Genomic DNA, 19,117 nt, shown 5'->3' on the forward strand with positions numbered 1-19,117 from the left:
ATAGCACTGAAATGCTTTTTTTATTTAAAAAAATTCCACAATTGAAAAAAAAAATCCCTGGAAAAAAAGTGCGCGTGCTACAGATTACAGATTTAAAGGAATCAGATAATATTTTTGAATCAACTCTAAATTGATAGCATAACCGTCGTAAGCAAGTATTTTTACACACCTTTTAATTTCTCGTGCATTTTCAATGCAATATTAACTAAATGGAATTTTTAAAAAAATCATCAGTGATCGACTTACCCCGTAAACCCATTAACGATTTTAAGAATTCGATCCTTCATTTCTTCATAAGGAACGTATTCCACATTTGGATTGGGTGGAGCTCTGGGTTCAGGGGCTGAGGCTCTGAAGTCATCCATGACTTTCTCCAATTTGAATACAAAGTAGCTTTTAAACTGTGACCAAGGAATCCTGAAATTACAACCCAGGAATAAATTAGTGTACAAAAAAAAGTGTATTGGGCTAGAATTAATAATACCTGATCATAAATCAGACTAGACAACAGAGTATCTTCAGAGGTTCAGACGTGCTCTCATTAAGTCTAGTCTCCAAGCCCAATACTAAACCTAAAGCAAAAATCAAACGGAACAAGTCCTGTGGAGTTCAATTTAGCTCGGACATAAATCCGACCTAAATATTGTGAACCCAAAATCGAATGAGAAACTTTTGTTCACTTCCCCAGTGACATGCTGTTATGCAATTTTTTTTTTAATAGATTGACATTTGTAAAAATAGTCAGACTACAAACACATTTTTTTTCAAGAAGTAACCTGGCACACCGTCCATATTGAAAACTTTGTCTGCATCCACTTTCTGTTCTACATAGAAACATAGAAAATAGGTGCAGGAGTAGGCCATTCAGCCCTTCTAGCCTGCACCGCCATTCAATGAGTTCATGGCTGAACATGCAACTTCAGTACCCCCTTCCTGCTTTCTCGCCATACCCCTTGATCCCCCTAGTAGTAAGGACTTCATCTAACTCCCTTTTGAATATATTTAGTGAATTGGCCTCAACTACTTTCTGTGGTAGAGAATTTCACAGGTTCACCACTCTCTGGATGAAGAAGTTTCTCCTCATCTCGGTCCTAAATGGCTTACCCCTTATCCTTAGACTGTGACCCCTGGTTCTGGACTTCCCCAACATTAGAAATATTCTTCCTGCATCTAACCTGTCTAAACCCGTCAGAATTTTAAACGTTTCTATGAGGTCCCCTCTCATTCTTCTGAACTCCAGTGAATACAAGCCCAGTTGATCCAGTCTTTCTTGATAGGTCAGTCCCTCCATCCCGGGAATCAGTCTGGTGAACCTTCGCTGCACTCCCTCAATAGCAAGCATGTCCTTCTTCAAGTTAGGAGACCAAAACTGTACACAATACTCCAGGTGTGGCCTCACCAAGGCCCTGTACAACTGTAGCAACACCTCCCTGCCCCTGTACTCAAATCCCCTCGCTATGAAGGCCAACATGCCATTTGCTTTCTTAACAGCCTGCTGTACCTGCATGCCAACCTTCAATGACTGATGTACCATGACACCCAGGTCTCGTTGCACCTCCCCTTTTCCTAATCTGTCACCATTCAGATAATAGTCTGTCTCTCTGTTTTTACCACCAAAGTGGATAACCTCACATTTATCCACATTATACTTCATCTGCCATGCATTTGCCCACTCACCTAACCTATCCAAGTCACTCTGCAGCCTCATAGCATCCTCCTCGCAGCTCAACTTAGTGTCATCTGCAAATTTGGAGATACTACATTTAATCCCCTCGTCTAAATCATTAATGTACAATGTAAACAGCTGGGGCCCCAGCACAGAACCTTGCGGAACCCCACTAGTCACTGCCTGCCATTCTGAAAAGTACCCATTTACTCCTACTCTTTGCTTCCTGTCTGACAACCAGTTCTCAATCCACGTCAGCATACTACCCCCAATCCCATGTGCTTTAACATTGCACATTAATCTCTTGTGTGGGACCTTGTCGAAAGCCTTCTGAAAGTCCAAATATACCACATCAACTGGTTCTCCCTTGTCCACTTTACTGGAAACATCCTCAAAAAATTCCAGAAGGTTTGTCAAGCTTGATTTCCCTTTCACAAATCCATGCTGACTTGGACCTATCATGTCACCTCTTTCCAAATGCGCTGCTATGACATCCTTAATAATTGATTCCATCATTTTACCCACTACTGAGGTCAGGCTGACCGGTCTATAATTCCCTGTTTTCTCTCTCCCTCCTTTTTTAAAAAGTGGGGTTACATTGGCTACCCTCCACTCGATAGGAACTGATCCAGAGTCAATGGAATGTTGGAAAATGACTGTCAATGCATCCGCTATTTCCAAGGCCACCTCCTCAAGTGCTCTGGGATGCAGTCCATCAGGCCCTGGGGATTTATCGGCCTTCAATCCCATCAATTTCCCCAACACAATTTCCCGACTAATAAAGATTTCCCTCAGTTCCTCCTCCTTACTAGACCCTCTGACCCCTTTTATATCCGGAAGGTTGTTTGTGTCCTCCTTAGTGAATACTGAACCAAAGTACTTGTTCAATTGGTCTGCCATTTCTTTGTTCCCCGTTATGACTTCCCCTGATTCTGACTGCAGGGGACCTACGTTTGTCTTTACTAACCTTTTTCTCTTTACATATCTATAGAAACTTTTGCAATCCGCCTTAATGTTTCCTGCAAGCTTCTTCTCGTACTCCATTTTCCCTGCCCTAATCAAACCCTTTGTCCTCCTCTGCTGAGTTCTAAATTTCTCCCAGTCCCCGGGTTCGCTGCTATTTCTGGCCAATTTGTATGCCACTTCCTTGGCTTTAATACTATCCCTGATTTCCCTTGATAGCCGAGGTTGAGCCACCTTCCCTTTTTTATTTTTACGCCAGACAGGAATGTACAATTGTTGTAGTTCATCCATGCGGTCTCTAAATGTCTGCCATTGCCCATCCACAGTCAACCCCTTAAGTATCATTCGCCAATCTATCCTAGCCAATTCACGCCTCATACCTTCAAAGTTACCCTTCTTTAAGTTCTGGACCATGGTCTCTGAATTAACTGTTTCATTCTCCATCCTAATGCAGAATCCACCATATTTATGGTCACTCTTCCCCAAGGGGCCTCGCACAATGAGACTGCTAATTAATACTCTCTCATGTTTAATGAAAATCAGTTTTAATGAAAAAATATTTTATTGAAAAGTTAACGTTAGTGTAATAAAATATTTGTTGTATCAAACTTTACTTTTTAATATGACTCTTTAAGATCACTTAAAAACTTTAAGATCACTTATAAATTTGTAAAGTTACAAAAGAATGTGAAAAATCTTACACTCTTAAGATCACTGAAACTTCAAGATCACTTTTTAGCTGCAAAATTAAATAAGTTACAAAATGTGAGAGCATTTACACTATAAGATCACTTAAAAACTCTAAGATCACTTATAAGTTGTAAAGTTACAAAACTTACAAAACAATTTCAATTTGAAAAAAGTTACGAGAGTTACATGAAGAAGAAGAACAAAAGCAGCAAAGAAAGGCTGCAACCGTCTCTCATCCACATCTCGGTGAATGTTCACTTCTTCATGGGGGTGTCATTTGATTGGCCGGGCTGTGTGCCCTTATTGCAGCAGCTAGCTCACCCAGGCCCTCCCTGATGGCCTGTGCTGTCATTTGCATACCCTCCCTGACGGCCTGTGTCATCACTTGCACTCCCTCTGACATTCCCTTCCTCATTTCCTGTGTCATTACTGCTATTTCTCCCGTCAGTACCGTCACCTCTTCACCCACTGCTCTGACACTGCCCACGAGTGATCGAGTAAGGTCATTGCTCTCCACACTCAATGCCAATGTTGCATGCTGCATCTCAGGAGTGCGTGTTTCCAATCTCCTTCTCCTCTGCTTGGGTCTGCCGCGCGGCACCACTCCAGTGGGAGCCGCGGGCTGGGACGGTGGGACCCTGGGTCTTGCATCTGGCACCACTCCAGTGGGAGGTGCAGGCTGGAATGGTGGAGCAGTGGGTGTAAACTACTGCATTACATCAGCAGTACCACTGGGACCCGCAACATCGGAATCTGTGAAACCATGAAAGGTGGAACCAGAACCTCTGCAAGGGTTTGAAACACTGATGTCCGTTAATGTGGGCTCATAAATATTAAGTTCTAAGGTCTCCGCTGAAGACATTTCAGTCCATGCCTGCAGCCACCCTTGGTCTGGATCGTCTGCATCTTGTTCTTCTGGTTCTTCTTCTGGATCTTCAAGATCTTCAGGATTGGCATCATCATCTTCAAAATATATCAGAACAGTCAAATGTTTAGCAGCAGAGGAGGGGGCCGGATGGGTGGCATGAGTACTCTCACATATAGCAGGCCAGGCAGCAGGTTGATTTGAAGGGCCACGATGCATTTTCAGGACTTACTAATCCTGACTTCTTGTTGCCATGTTTGTCACACCCCCATTCTAAATTCCTATGACCACATTTATAGTAGCAACTGCTTACATAAACTTCTCGTGCTGTAATGACATCCTCCTGCAAGTGGTGACACAGGAGCACTTCACCTTTGTACCATCTGCCACCTCTTGCGTTCGTATTGCAGAGAAACTCCAAATTTCCAACCAATTCAGGTTTATCCCAAGTTTTGCTGTGTCACTATGAATCGCACCAAATCCAAGTACTTCATAACAATATGCACAGATTGTATGACTTTAAAACGGGGACTGAATTACTTCTGTGCCCAAGGTCTAATTATGCCAGCCCTCGAACCCCTATTGCAGCTAAAAACTTTACTTGGTGCAATCAAGATCATCACAGGATCTCAACAAGTAATGAATCAAGAGTTGCTTTAATTAAACAAAACGACACAAATCCTGAATAAAACTTTAGTTTTGATTTCATAATACTAAAATTTAAACTGTAAACAATTCTATTCACGTCTCACCACTTGAAACTGCATCTTGTATGGCTGCTTACATCAAGTATGTTCCCCCAACACAGAATGAAATTATTAGAATGGATAAAATCAGAGTAGCCCAGTTTCTCATCTCAACTCGGCTGTTTCTATAACAAGGAACTGGCAACCCATACCGAAAGCTTCAGCCAACAATCATCCCTAGTCCCAAGTTAGCAGAGATTCTGCCATAACATATCCATTACAGACAATTTCCCACAAAGGCTGATAACAGATGCTAACAAAAGTAATCCAATTGCTGGACTGGAGATATTAGCTTGACTACCTACTCAACTGTTACCAAAAAAAACAGAGAGGCAAGTTTTCATGTCAGGAAGCCTCTCGCAGTTGCACACAAACTCCAAAGTTCATTCTGGTATACAGAAAGAGTTCAGTCTACTACAATTTGCTGAAGCACAATTCAACAAGATGGTGTGGTTTCAATGTAAAACAAAACCTACAGCAATTCATTCTGCATTAAAAAATGTTACATATTTGTAACTTTGCTATTAACTCATGAAACACGTCATTCATGCAATTGGATCTAAATTTAAAATTATATGATGCTGGCACAGCTGAAGTTTGCAAATTGATGTTTTGCAGGGTTCCAGTTAATTAAAGCTTCCTTGCTTTTCCAGGTTATTTCTGGCCTGTTGCACAGTGCAACTGGGAGTAGAATTCTGCCATTTGAAAGAAAAACACGGCTGATCAAAGCACCTCCATGACTCCTTGATAAATGTCAGTCCGCCATGACAATAGGTTCACGACAGAAAATGCAGCTGTATTTTCATTCAGGAAAGACAACACTAAACAATTGCTATATTTTTTTAAGCTTCTTTTATGGAAAAAATCAAATTGATGCAATTCACTGCATTTACCATTTTAATACACTTGCTTCTATAACTTTTTGTTGCAGTCTTTTTAAAAAAAAACATGCTGCAGCTGCTGTTTACGATAAAAAGACAGATTTAATCAAATTCAAACAAAATCCACACTTCTGGTGGTTTTCATGTATTTTAAATGCGCTGCAAGTAACCGAGCTCCTGCCACTTGATACTGGCAAGCTCAAATGACTGAATTAGCAGCAAAGCGAAACAGGACGAGACTGCCTGCTTGTTATTATACTGCCACTCCCTTCCAAAACAGTGCTCGAGTCATTTCTCATCACAACTTACTATGCTAAGAGCAGCCCTCTCCTAATTCTAAATAACCCCGTTTGTAAAGCAGTGGTATTTCTAGACAGATAGATGTGGAATCCTGTTCTTGTTCAGAACACAAATGGCAAATAGGATTTGATTACTAAAAACTTAAACCAACAATCTGTGCATGGCAATCGCTAACAATACGGGCCCTGCAACTCGGATAGAGAAGTGACATGGTTTTGGTGAGAAGGGACAAAAGAGAGTAGGAGTTAATGGCAACATTTGAGAGTGTTTGGAAGTGGGTCGTAGTGTCCCTCAATGATCTGTCCACTGTGTTTATCAATGATTTGGATATAGGCCTACAGGAAGCAGTGCCAAAATTTGCAAATGATACCAAAATAGAAGCTACAGTTAATTCTTTAGAAGAACACGCCAACATGGACTGGTTGAGCCAAATGACCGGTTTCAATATTGTTGCCTCTATGTATTTCCATGACCCAATCCAAAATTGCATCAGGACAATGTGGCCATTCCTTACAATATTAAAGACTGTCTAATTTCTTGCTGTATTAAATGTTCTGATTAGTCTCAATTCACCAGATATAACTATTTCAGCGCAAAGCTAATATACTGAATATAAGCTATTTAACAGCATACAATACTGCTTACATGGGGGAAATCCAAAAACAAGCAAATTCAAATATGACTTGGTCATGCAGTTTGGACTGGAGCGAGCAATATATATTTGGAGCTTATGTGCAATCTTTTATACTGTACAGGTGTGCAAGTTACAGGTGAGACATTCCAACACCATGGTTATGAAACAATTTTCACTTCTTCCCAAACACCACTTATCATTAAACCTTCCAAATAAATATTAATAAAGATTGTCCCAAACACATCACTAAAATGTTGTGGAGATTACTCAAATCCCAACTCTCTCACTTAAACAACAATTATCAATCTGGTTGGATTTTAGTCACTCTTCAAACAATAACATCCTCACAAACAGTAGGAACTTATCCAATTTTAACTGGTTGTGAAGTATCACTTTTTGTCCAAATGTTTTTGGGACCACTTCCACACAAGTCCTGCTGCCAATGTTTATCAAGCTCCAAGAGCTGTGCGACAGCCCAGTTCTTCTTTAACCTACAACACTGCAAAAACTGCTTCAAAACTGCCCAACTATAAAACCACAACAACCCAACTCCTGAAGGAATGGGTCAGGAGAGATTGTGGTGAGTGATGACACTATCATTCAAAGAATGAACATCGTACAAGTTAGGCATTCCTCATTCAGGCATCCCTAAAAGCCATACAAACTAGTACAAGTTAGAAAGAGCAAGGCCATAACAGAGCGAGCCCAATCCATGCTAGTGAAAAAGATCCACTGTAAATATAGAATGGTTACAGCAGAGGCCACTCGAGCCCGTGCCGGCTCTCTGCAATAGCACTTTAGCTAGTTCCACTATCCCACCCTTTCCCCGCAGTCCCACAATTTTTTTTCCTTCAGGTACTTATCCAATTCCCTTTTGAAAGCCACGATTGAATCTGCCTCCACCACCCTTTCAGGCCGTGCATTCCAGATCCTAACCACTGCTGCGTCAAAAAGTTTTTCTTCAAGTCACCTTTGGACCTTCTGCCAATTATCTTAAAACTGTGTCCTCTGATTCTCGGCCCTTCTGCCAATGGGAACAATTTCTCTCCAGCTACTCTGTATCGTCCCCTCATGATTTGAACAGTTCTATCAAATCTCCTCTGCTCGAAGGAGAACAACCCCAGCTTTTCCAGTCTATTCACGTCACTGAAGTCCCTCACCCTGGAATCATTCTTGTAAATCTTTGCGGCACTCTCTCTAAACCTTCACATCCTTTCTAAAGTGCGGTGCCCAGAATTGGATACAATACTTGTGGCCGGACCAGTGTTTTATAAAGGTTCATCATAACTTCCTTGCTTTAGTACTCTCTAACCATTTTATGAAGCCCAGGATCCTGTATGCTTTTTTTTAAAAAAAGGACCCGTTAATTTGCAACACCTAAAGCTCTGATTGGGTCCAACTGATGACAAGTTATCATCGGCAGTCCCTCGAAACGAGGATGACTTGCTTCCACACCAAAAAAGGGATGAGTTCACAGGTGCTTCAATGAAAGGCTAATATTCCAGATCCCGAACTACATCCTGAAGGGTGGAAGATGCCCGTGCGTGGATTTTATTTTAACGTGTGGTGACCGTTGCACACCAGCCACCACACGGGCTTGACAGAGCTAGGTCCTGGTCCAGTGGCAAGGATTACCCAAGACGACTGGAGACCAGCTCTGCAGCACAGACCGAGTGCGCACACATGTCGCAGTGTGGGCTGGGCCCATGCTGCCCCAAGGCCCCTGGCCCCGAACTCACGCCTCCCCTGGGCCCCGATCACATCCCTCCAGTGTCTCTCACCGCTCCTGCTGTATCTGCCCACGGTCCAATCACCAACCTGGACCTTGATGATGTCACTCTTCATTGCCATCGCCCTCCTGCACCAGCTCGCGCTGTTTCCTGAAGTGGCCTCCACGCTGCTCCCAGGCCACTGCTCCTCCGCTCCTTTTATGGGCCCGACCTGCCGCTGGTGTTCTCCCGCAGGTCGGGGCCTCCACGCCGCTCAGGACCCGATTGCTGAATGGTCCCCTTCGAGGATAAGACACATCCAGCAGTACCCCTGGAATGTGTGTTTAGAACCACCCTGCCGACAAAATCAGTGACTTTGCAAAGTGTAATTCGAGCCATTCTGACTGCTGACTCCAGATAGAGCCCACTTGGAACAGAAAGGGCTCACTCTCACGGGTTAAGATCTCTGACCCCCAAACAAGTTCCTGTTCCCCCCCGTCCCCCCGAGTTCAGAACCCCACCACCCCAGTCCAAGTTCCTGACCGACTCCACAATCCACGGCAAAGTTCCTGACCTACTCAGCTCCGACCTCCTCCCCCCCGCCCCTTCCTTTCCCTCCCTCCCCCCCATCAAGGTCGTGTCCTTCTCCCTCCCACCCAGTCTTCCCAAATTTCTCCCACCCTCACCCAAGTTCCCAACCTTCACCTCCCACCCCCGCCCATGGGGCATTGTGTGTGGGGCATGGATTGTTAACAAGTTTATTAGGTATGAAATTAATACTAACAGTGTCATAAACAATTATTTTGCTTCGGTCTTCACAGTGGAAGACACAAAAACCATGCCAAAAATTGCTGGTCACAGGAATGTGGGAAGGGAGGACCTTGAGACAATCACTATCACTAGGGGGGATAGTGCTGGACAGGCTAATGGGACTCAAGGTAGACAAGTCCCCTGGTCCTGATGAAATGCATCCCAGGGTATTAAAAGAGATGGCGGAAGTTATAGCAGATGCATTCGTTATATCTACCAAAATTCTCTGGACTCTGGGGAGGTACCATCGGATTGGAAAGCAGCTAATGTAACGCCTCAGTTTAAAAAAAGGTGGCAGGCAAAAGGCAGGTAACTATAGGCCGGTGAGCTTAACATCTGTAGTGGGGAAAATGCTTGAAGCTATCATTAAGGAAGAAATAGCGAGACATCTAGATAGGAATAGTGCAACCAAGCAGACGCAACATAGATTCATGAAGGGGAAATCATGCTTAACTAATTTACTGGAATTCTTTGAGGATATAACGAGCATGGTGGATAGAGGTGTACCGATGGATGTGGTGTATTAGGATTTCCAAAAGGCATTCGATAAGGTGCCACACAAAAGGTTACTGCAGAAGGTAAAGGTACGCGGAGTCAGAGGAAATGTATTAGCATGGATCGAGAATTGGTTGGCTAACAGAAAGCAGAGAGTCGGGATAAATGGTCCTTTTTGGGTTGGAAATCGGTGATTAGTGGTGTGCCACAGGGATCGGTGCTGGGACCACAACTGTTTACAATATACATAGATGACATGGAAGAGGGGACAGAGTGTAGTGTAACAAAATTTGCAGATGACACAAAGATTAGTGGGAAAGCGGGTTGTGTAGAGGACACAGAGAGGCTGCAAAGAGATTTAGATAGGTTAACCGAATGGGCTAAGGTTTGGCAGATGGAATACAATGTCGGAAAATGTGAGGTCATCCACCTTGGGAAAAAAAAACAGTAAAAGGGAATATTATTTGAATGGGGAGAAATTACAACATGCTGCGGTGCAGAGGGACCTGGGGGTCCTTGTGCATGAAACTCTTTTGAGTTTACCTGTGAAAACATAAAACATGTATCCGTGCCACCCGACCTGGATGACACACACAAGACATTTACAAGGCCCTTTTTTTTTTTTCTTTTTTTTTTGGCGCTAAAATCAAATTTTTCCAGTGCCCCCTATAAAAGGAGAGGGGGACACTAAAAGCACCGGCAATTAAAACAAATTAAACTTTAAAACGTAAAATCAAATTAAAATTTGGTTGCCGGGCGTGATGATGCACTCCAGTCCCTCCGGTGCCCACCTCTCGCGGAAGGCCGCGAGCGTACCGGTGGACACCGCGTGCTCCATCTCCAAGGACACCCTGGATCGGATGTAAGAGCGGAAGAGAGGCAGGCAGTCAGGTTGAACGACCCCCTCGACCGCCCGCTGCCTGGACCGTGCCCAGGAGCAGTCCTACGAGGAGGCCTTCGGACCTACCCGCTCCCCTCCGCACAGGGTGCCCAAAGATCAGGAGAGTGGGACTGAAGTGCAGCCAGAATTTCAGGAGCAGCCCCTTCAAATAGTGGAACAGGGGCTGCAACCTCGTGCATTCAATAAAAACATGGAACACGGACTCCTCCAGACCGCAGAAATTGCAGGCGGCCTGGGAGTCCGTGAACCGGCTTAAAAATTTATTGCACGGCACTGCTCCGTGCACCACCCTCCAGGCCAAGTCCCCGATGAATAGTGGGAGGGCCCCTGCGTAGAGTGCCCTCCATCGGGGACCCCCGCCTCCTCCGGACGGCAAGATGGTACGCCATGGCGTGTCCGGACGGCCGGCGAGGATGGCAAAGTTGAGGGTGTGCAGGAGCAGCCCGTACAGGAAACCCCTCCGCGCGGAACTGAAAGGCACGGAGGGGATTTCCCCGAGGCGGCTCAAGTTGTGAGGCGCCGGCCCCCGAGGGAGGTTCCGGGGTTTGGCGCCGATGAGGAATTCCGTCCGGACGGGGGTCAGTTCGGACGGGATCTCCCCACGTGCTTGAGCCTCCTCGATACACCTAACGGAGTCAGGGCCCAGAGCTGTTTTTAGCGACTCGATGGCATCGGCCGCGTGGCGGACGTTGGCAGAATTTAGGCGCCGCGCCAGCGTGTCTGGCGCCATCCAGCCCGCTCCTCCGCCATCGAGCAGGTCCCTGACCCTGGTCACCTCACCAGCCACAGCCCTCTCTTCCGACCGCCACATAAAGCCTCGGCCGTGGAGGTACGGATTCCCGAGCAGCGGTTCCTGCAGGACGGCCGCCACTCCAGCCGGCGGAGAGCTGCGCTTGGTGGAGACTTTGTTCCAGACCCTGATGAGTTCCCTGTAAAAGACAGGCAGCTCCCGGAGGGCGGTCCTGGCACCCCCCAAGTTCACAAACAGGAGCTGCGTGTCATAATTGAGGTCGAGCTGCTGGCGGAAGAAATACCTCGCCAGAGCACACCACCTAGGAGGGGGCTCGACGTAAAGGTATCTCTGCAGGGTCTGAAGACGGAAAGTCGCGAGCTGGGCGCTGACGCACACCAACGACTGACCGCCCTCCTCAAGCGGGAGACTCAAGACCGCGGCAGAGACCCAGTGCTTCCTGTTGTTCCAGAAGAAGTCCACCAGCTTCTTCTGTATCTTGGCGACAAACGCAGGGGGAGGGGTCAAAGTGACCAGCCGGTACCACAACATTGCGGCCACCAGCTGGTTTATGACTAGCGCTCGACCCCTGTAGGACAGCACTCGGAGCAGTCCTGTCCAGCGCCCTAGGCGAGCGGCGACCTTGGCCTCCAGCTCCTGCCAGTTCGCCGGCCAGGCTCCCTCGTCGGGGCTAAGGTAGACTCCCAGATAGAGGAGATGGGTCGTGCTCCAGGCAAAAGGCCTGAGCTCCTCCGGCAGGGAGTCCACCCGCCACTGACCCACCAGGAGTCCGGAACATTTCTCCCAGCATGAATCCCAAAAAGTTAGTTTTCAGGTGCAGCAGGTAATCAGAAAGGCGAATGGAATGTTGGCCTTCATTGCAAGAGGGATGGAGTACAAAAGCAGGAAGGTCCTGCTGCAACTGTACAGGGTATTGGTGAGGCCGCATCTGGAGTACTGCGTGCAGTTTTGGTCACCTTACTTAAGGAAGGATATACTGGCTTTGGAGGGGGCACAGAGACGATTCACTTGGCTGATTCCGGAGATGAGGGGGTTACCTTATGATGATAGATTGAGTAGACTGTGTCTTTATTCGTTGGAGTTCAGAAGGATGAGGGGTGATCTTATAGAAACATTTAAAATCATGAAAGGGATAGACAAGATAGAGGCAGAGAGGTTGTTTCCACTGGTCGGGGAGACTAGAACTAGGGGGCACAGCCTCAAAATACGGGGGAGCCAATTTAAAACCGAGTTGAGAAGGAATTTCTTCTCCCAGAGGGTTGTGAATCTGTGAAATTCTCTGCCCAAGGAAGCAGTTGAGGCTAGCTCATTGAATGTATTCAAGTCACAGATAGATAGATTTTTAACCAATAAGGGAATTAAGGGTTACGGGGAGCGGGCGGGTAAGTGGAGCTGAGTCCACAGCCAGACCAGCCATGATCTTATTGAATGGCGGAGCAGGCTCGAGGGGCGAGATGACCTACTCCTGTTCCTAATTCTTATGTTCTTATGACTTCCGGATTTCGTCCAGTCTTACCATCTGGCTCATGATCTCGCTCTCAACCTCCCCCCGCACCCCCTTTAGACCTGGATTACGTACTTCTCTATCCCCAGTGTTTTCCATACTCTTTACCCCCTCCTCTATTCGCCTCCCCCCCACCGCCCTCATTCCTCCCCCACTCCCCAATCTGCCCCTTTCTCTCTCCTCTCCCCTGCCCCTCTCTCCGATCTCCCCCTACGCTCTCTCATCATCCCTCCCTTTCTCTCTCGCGCTCCCCATGATCTCTTCCCCTCCCCCCTCAATCTCTCCGATCTCTTCCCCCTCCCTCTCTCTGATCTCTCACCTCTGCCCCCTCCCCCGCCATTCTCTCTTATCTCTTCCTCCCTCTGATCTGTCCCCCATCTCCCTCTCCAATCTCACCTCCCTCTCTCCAATTTCCTCCTCCCTCTCTCTCCGATCTATCCCCACTCAACCGCTCACATCGCTCCCCTCCCCCCCTCGCATCTCGCTTCTCCCCCCCCTCGCATTTCGCTCCCCCCCACCCCTCGCATCACTCTTCTCCCCCATTCCCTCGCATCACTCTTCTCCCCCATTCCCTCGCATCACTCTTCTCCCCCATTCCCTCGCATCACTCTTCTCCCCCATTCCCTCGCATCACTCTTCTCCCCCATTCCCTCGCATCACTCTTCTCCCCCATTCCCTCGCATCACTCTTCTCCCCCATTCCCTCGCATCACTCTTCTCCCCCATTCCCTCGCATCACTCTTCTCCCCCATTCCCTCGCATCACTCTTCTCCCCCATTCCCTCGCATCACTCTTCTCCCCCATTCCCTCGCATCACTCTTCTCCCCCATTCCCTCGCATCACTCTTCTCCCCCATTCCCTCGCATCACTCTTCTCCCCCATTCCCTCGCATCACTCTTCTCCCCCATTCCCTCGCATCACTCTTCTCCCCCATTCCCTCGCATCACTCTTCTCCCCCATTCCCTCGCATCACTCTTCTCCCCCATTCCCTCGCATCACTCTTCTCCCCCATTCCCTCGCATCACTCTTCTCCCCCATTCCCTCGCATCACTCTTCTCCCCCATTCCCTCGCATCACTCTTCTCCCCCATTCCCCCGCATCACTCTTCTCCCCCATTCCCCCGCATCACTCTTCTCCCCCATTCCCTCGCATCACTCTTCTCCCCCCCCGCATCACTCTTCTCCCCCCCCGCATCACTCTTCTCCCCCATTCCCTCGCATCACTCTTCTCCCCCCCCGCATCACTCTTCTCCCCCCCCGCATCACTCTTCTCCCCCCCCGCATCACTCTTCTCCCCCCCCGCATCACTCTTCTCCCCCCCGCATCACTCTTCTCCCCCCCCGCATCACTCTTCTCCCCCCCCGCATCACTCTTCTCCCCCCCCCGCATCACTCTTCTCCCCCCCCGCATCACTCTTCTCCCCCCCCGCATCACTCTTCTCCCCCCCCGCATCACTCTTCTCCCCCCCCGCATCACTCTTCTCCCCCCCCGCATCACTCTTCTCCCCCCCCGCATCACTCTTCTCCCCCCCCGCATCACTCTTCTCCCCCCCCGCATCACTCTTCTCCCCCCCCGCATCACTCTTCTCCCCCCCCGCATCACTCTTCTCCCCCCCCGCATCACTCTTCTCCCCCCCCGCATCACTCTTCTCCCCCCCCGCATCACTCTTCTCCCCCCCCGCATCACTCTTCTCCCCCCCCGCATCACTCTTCTCCCCCCCCGCATCACTCTTCTCCCCCCCCGCATCACTCTTCTCCCCCCCCGCATCACTCTTCTCCCCCCCCGCATCACTCTTCTCCCCCCCCGCATCACTCTTCTCCCCCCCCGCATCACTCTTCTCCCCCCCCGCATCACTCTTCTCCCCCCCCGCATCACTCTTCTCCCCCCCCGCATCACTCTTCTCCCCCCCCGCATCACTCTTCTCCCCCCCCGCATCACTCTTCTCCCCCCCCGCATCACTCTTCTCCCCCCCCGCATCACTCTTCTCCCCCCCCGCATCACTCTTCTCCCCCCCCGCATCACTCTTCTCCCCCCCCGCATCACTCTTCTCCCCCCCCGCATCACTCTTCTCCCCCCCCGCATCACTCTTCTCCCCCCCCGCATCACTCTTCTCCCCCCCCGCATCACTCTCTCTCCCCCCCCGCATCACTCTTCTCCCCCCCCGCATCACTCTTCTCCCCCCCCGCATCACTCTTCTCCCCCCCCGCATCACTCTTCTCCCCCCCCGCATCACTCTTCTCCCCCCCCGCATCACTCTTCTCCCCCCCCGCATCACTCTTCTCCCCCCCCGCATCACTCTTCTCCCCCCCCGCATCACTCTTCTCCCCCCCCGCATCACTCTTCTCCCCCCCCGCATCACTCTTCTCCCCCCCCGCATCACTCTTCTCCCCCCCCGCATCACTCTTCTCCCCCCCCGCATCACTCTTCTCCCCCCCCGCATCACTCTTCTCCCCCCCCGCATCACTCTTCTCCCCCCCCGCATCACTCTTCTCCCCCCCCGCATCACTCTTCTCCCCCCCGCATCACTCTTCTCCCCCCCCGCATCACTCTTCTCCCCACTCCCTCGCATCACTCTTCTCCTCCCCCGCATCACTCTTCTCCCCCCCCGCATCACTCTTCTCCCCCCCCGCATCACTCTTCTCCCCCCCCGCATCACTCTTCTCCCCCCCCGCATCACTCTTCTCCCCCCCCGCATCACTCTTCTCCCCCCCCGCATCACTCTTCTCCCCCCCCGCATCACTCTTCTCCCCCCCCGCATCACTCTTCTCCCCCCCCGCATCACTCTTCTCCCCCCCCGCATCACTCTTCTCCCCCCCCGCATCACTCTTCTCCCCCCCCGCATCACTCTTCTCCCCCCCCGCATCACTCTTCTCCCCCCCCGCATCACTCCTCCCCCCCCGCATCACTCTTCTCCCCACTCCCTCGCATCACTCTTCTCCTCCCCCGCATCACTCTTCTCCCCCCCCCTCGCATCACTCTTCTCTCCTCCCCCCCTCCCCTCACATCACTCTTCTCTCCCCCCCGCCTCGCATAACTCTTCTCCCCCCCCCCACTTCGCATCTCTCTTCTCCCCCCCCTTCGCATCTCTCTTCTCTCCCCCCGCTTCGCATCTCTCTTCTCTCCCCCCCCTCGCATCTCTCTTCTCTTCCCCCCCCCCTTCGCATCTCTCTTTTCTTCCCCCCCCTCTTCGCATCTCTCTTCTCTCCCCCCACTTCGCATCTCTCTTCTCTCCCCCCCCCTTCGCATCTCTCTTCTCTCCCCCCGCTTCGCATCTCTCTTCTCTCCCCCCCCTCGCATCTCTCTTCTCTTCCCCCCCCCCCTTCGCATCTCTCTTCTCTCCCCCCCCCTCGCATCTCTCTTCTCTCCCCCACCCCCCCCTCCCTTCGCATCTCTCTTCTCTCCCCTCCCCCCCCCCCCCCCTTCGCATCTCTCTCCTCATCTCTTCGATCTCCCACCCCCCACCTCGCCCTCGGTCTGATCTCTGCGTCCCCCCCCCCCCCACATCTCCCCGATATATGCACCCCCCCCTCGACCCCATCTCCCCCCTCCAATGCCTCACCAATCTCTGGCCCGACCCTCGCCCCCCCCCCCACCCCTCTCCAATTCCCCCCACCCCCCCGCTCCAATCCCCGCCCCCCCGCTCCAATCCCCGCCCCCCCTCTCCAATCTCTCCCCCCACCTCCCCCCTCTCCAATCTCTCCCCCCCACCTCCCTCCCTCTCCAATCTCTCCCCCCCACCTCCCTCCCTCTCCAATCTCCCCCCACCTCCCTCCCTCTCCAATCTCCCCCCACCTCCCTCCCTCTCCAATCTCCCCCCACCTCCCTCCCTCTCCAATCTCCCCCCTCCCTCCCTCTCCAATCTCCCCCCTCCCTCCCTCTCCAATCTCCCCCCTCCCTCCCTCTCCAATCTCCCCCCTCCCTCCCTCTCCATCTCCCCCCTCCCTCCCTCTCCAATCTCCCCCCCTCCCTCCCTCTCCAATCTCCCCCCTCCCTCCCTCCCTCCCTCTCCAATCTCCCCCCTCCCTCCCTCTCCAATCTACCCCCTCCCTCCCTCTCCAATCTACCCCCTCCCTCCCTCTCCAATCTACCCCCTCCCTCCCTCTCCAATCTCCAATCTCCCCACCCGCCTCCCTCTCCAATCTCCCCCCCCGCCCCCCCTCCAATCTCCCCCCCCTCCCCTTCCCCCCTCCCTCCCTCCAATCTCCCCGCCCCCCTCCCCCTCCAATCTCCCCGCCCCCTCCTCCTCCCCCCCTCTCCAATCTCCCCACCCCCCCTCCTCCTCCAATCTCCCCGCCCCCCCTCCTCCTCCTCCCCCCTCTCCAATCTCCCCACCCCCCCTCCTCCTCCCCCCCTCTCCAATCTCCCCACCCCCCCTCTCCAATCTCCCCTCCCCCCCTCTCCAATCTCCCCACCCCCCCTCTCCAATCTCCCCACCCCCCCTCTCCAATCTCCCCACCCCCCCTCTCCAATCTCCCCACCCCCCCTCTCCAATCTCCCCACCCCCCCTCCTCCTCCCCCCCTCCAATCTCCCCACCCCCCTCTCTCCAATCTCCCCACCCCCCCTCTCTCCAATCTCCCCACCCCCCCTCTCTCCAATCTCCCCACCCCCCCTCTCTCCAATCTCCCCACCCCCCCTCTCTCCAATCTTCCCTCCCCCCTCCTTCCCCCCCCTCTCCAATCTCCCCTCCCCCCCCTCCTTCCCCCCCTCTCCAATCTCCCCTCCCCCCCCTCCTTCCCCCCCCTCGCCAATCTCCCCTCCCCCCCCTCCTCCCCCCCCCCTCCAATCTCCCCTCCCCCCCCTCCTTCCCCCCCCTCTCCAATCTCCCCCCCCCTCCTTCCCCCCTCTCCAATCTCCCCTCCCCCCTCTCCAATCTCCCCTCCCCCCCTCCTTCTCCCCCCTCTCCAATCTCCCCTCTCCCCCCCTCCTTCCCCCCCCTCTCCAATCTCCCCTCTCCCCCCCTCCCCTCCCCCCCCTCTCCAATCTCACCTCCCCCCCCTCCTTTCCCCCCCCTCCCCCCCCTCTCCAATCTCCCCTCCCCCCTCCCCCCTGCTCCAATCTCCCCTCCCCCCCCCTCACCCCCTCTCCAACCTTCCCGCCCCCCCTCTCCCCCCCACTTAGCCAATTTCATATCCATGTTGCCACTGTCCCTTTCAATCCATGGGCTTCAACTTTGCGGGCCTATTATATGGCACTTAATCAAACACCTTTTGGAATTCCATGTACACCACATGAACCACATTGTCCTCATCAACCCTCTGTGTTACCGCATCAAAAAATTCATTCATTTTAGTTAAACACGACTAATTTTGTCTTCCATGCAAGACATTTAAAATCGCAAAAAGTATCCATAGTTTAAGGTCCCATGATGAACCAAGGGAAGTTTACTTGTATGCAACTTCCACAGCTGACATAAAATGAGACAGGAAGCGATGACCACAGCAGACATGAAGCTAATGGTTAAGGAGGTCATGACAGTGACATACTAAAACAGTATTGGGCTTTAGTCCTAACTCAGTCACAGGATATTCTAGGATATAATGAACCTCAACTGTGGCAGGGTGAATAAACCTAGTCTGCATCATTTGGCAAACTTCTGCCACTTGGACATAATAAAACTCAGTAGGGAGTAGGATCTCAGCCAATGGGAAGATCTTCATCAAGAAGTTGACTCCGCAAAATAACCATGCCACCAGCTAAAGGTTTTCTAACTCTGGATACAGAAACACACTCCCCATGCAATAGCAGGGGAGAATAATAGCTCTGCTTATCACCAAGATCACAGAACCACAGCTGACTATGCCAGCGCCCGGTGAGAGTTTTAGCTGGTCTGCATGCGACTTCTGCAGCACTAGAGGGATCAGGAGAAACGGGAGAAAAACATACCAAAATTTGGTTGTTCTTCTCGCGCATGAATGCAGCTTCTCTCCTGCAGAACAGAGCTGATGATTATCTGCAAGTGTAATCATTTTGATCACTGGACACACCAGATGTGAAATATTCCTTGTACCAGAGGATGGATCTTCCACTCGTAAACAGTCCACTCCGACAGGCTGAGAGAGATATGCCTTGTGCCAGTTACCATAATATTTGCCATATCAGGTCCCAAGAGAGTAAAGACACAAGTCTCCGCATTTGTTAATGCAACAAAATATGGAGTTATTATCTGTCCAAATGCAGGTCATTGTTCCTTGGAATAAAGGCAG

General features: G+C 50.9%; 1 protein-coding gene across 2 annotated transcripts in view; it reads right to left on the bottom strand.

The window, feature by feature from the left end:
- ppp4r2b (protein phosphatase 4, regulatory subunit 2b) overlaps positions 1-19,117 on the bottom strand; it is an 84,698-nt gene that overhangs the window by 40,103 nt on the left and 25,478 nt on the right. For both annotated transcript variants that reach the window (XM_070895161.1, XM_070895160.1), the window contains exon 3: positions 247-417. In XM_070895161.1, coding sequence (XP_070751262.1) covers positions 247-417 — 171 coding nt within the window. The remainder of the gene's footprint in view (positions 1-246; positions 418-19,117) is intronic.

Source organism: Pristiophorus japonicus, chromosome 12 (genome assembly GCF_044704955.1).
Source record: "Pristiophorus japonicus isolate sPriJap1 chromosome 12, sPriJap1.hap1, whole genome shotgun sequence".
Classification (NCBI taxonomy): Eukaryota; Metazoa; Chordata; class Chondrichthyes; family Pristiophoridae; genus Pristiophorus; species Pristiophorus japonicus.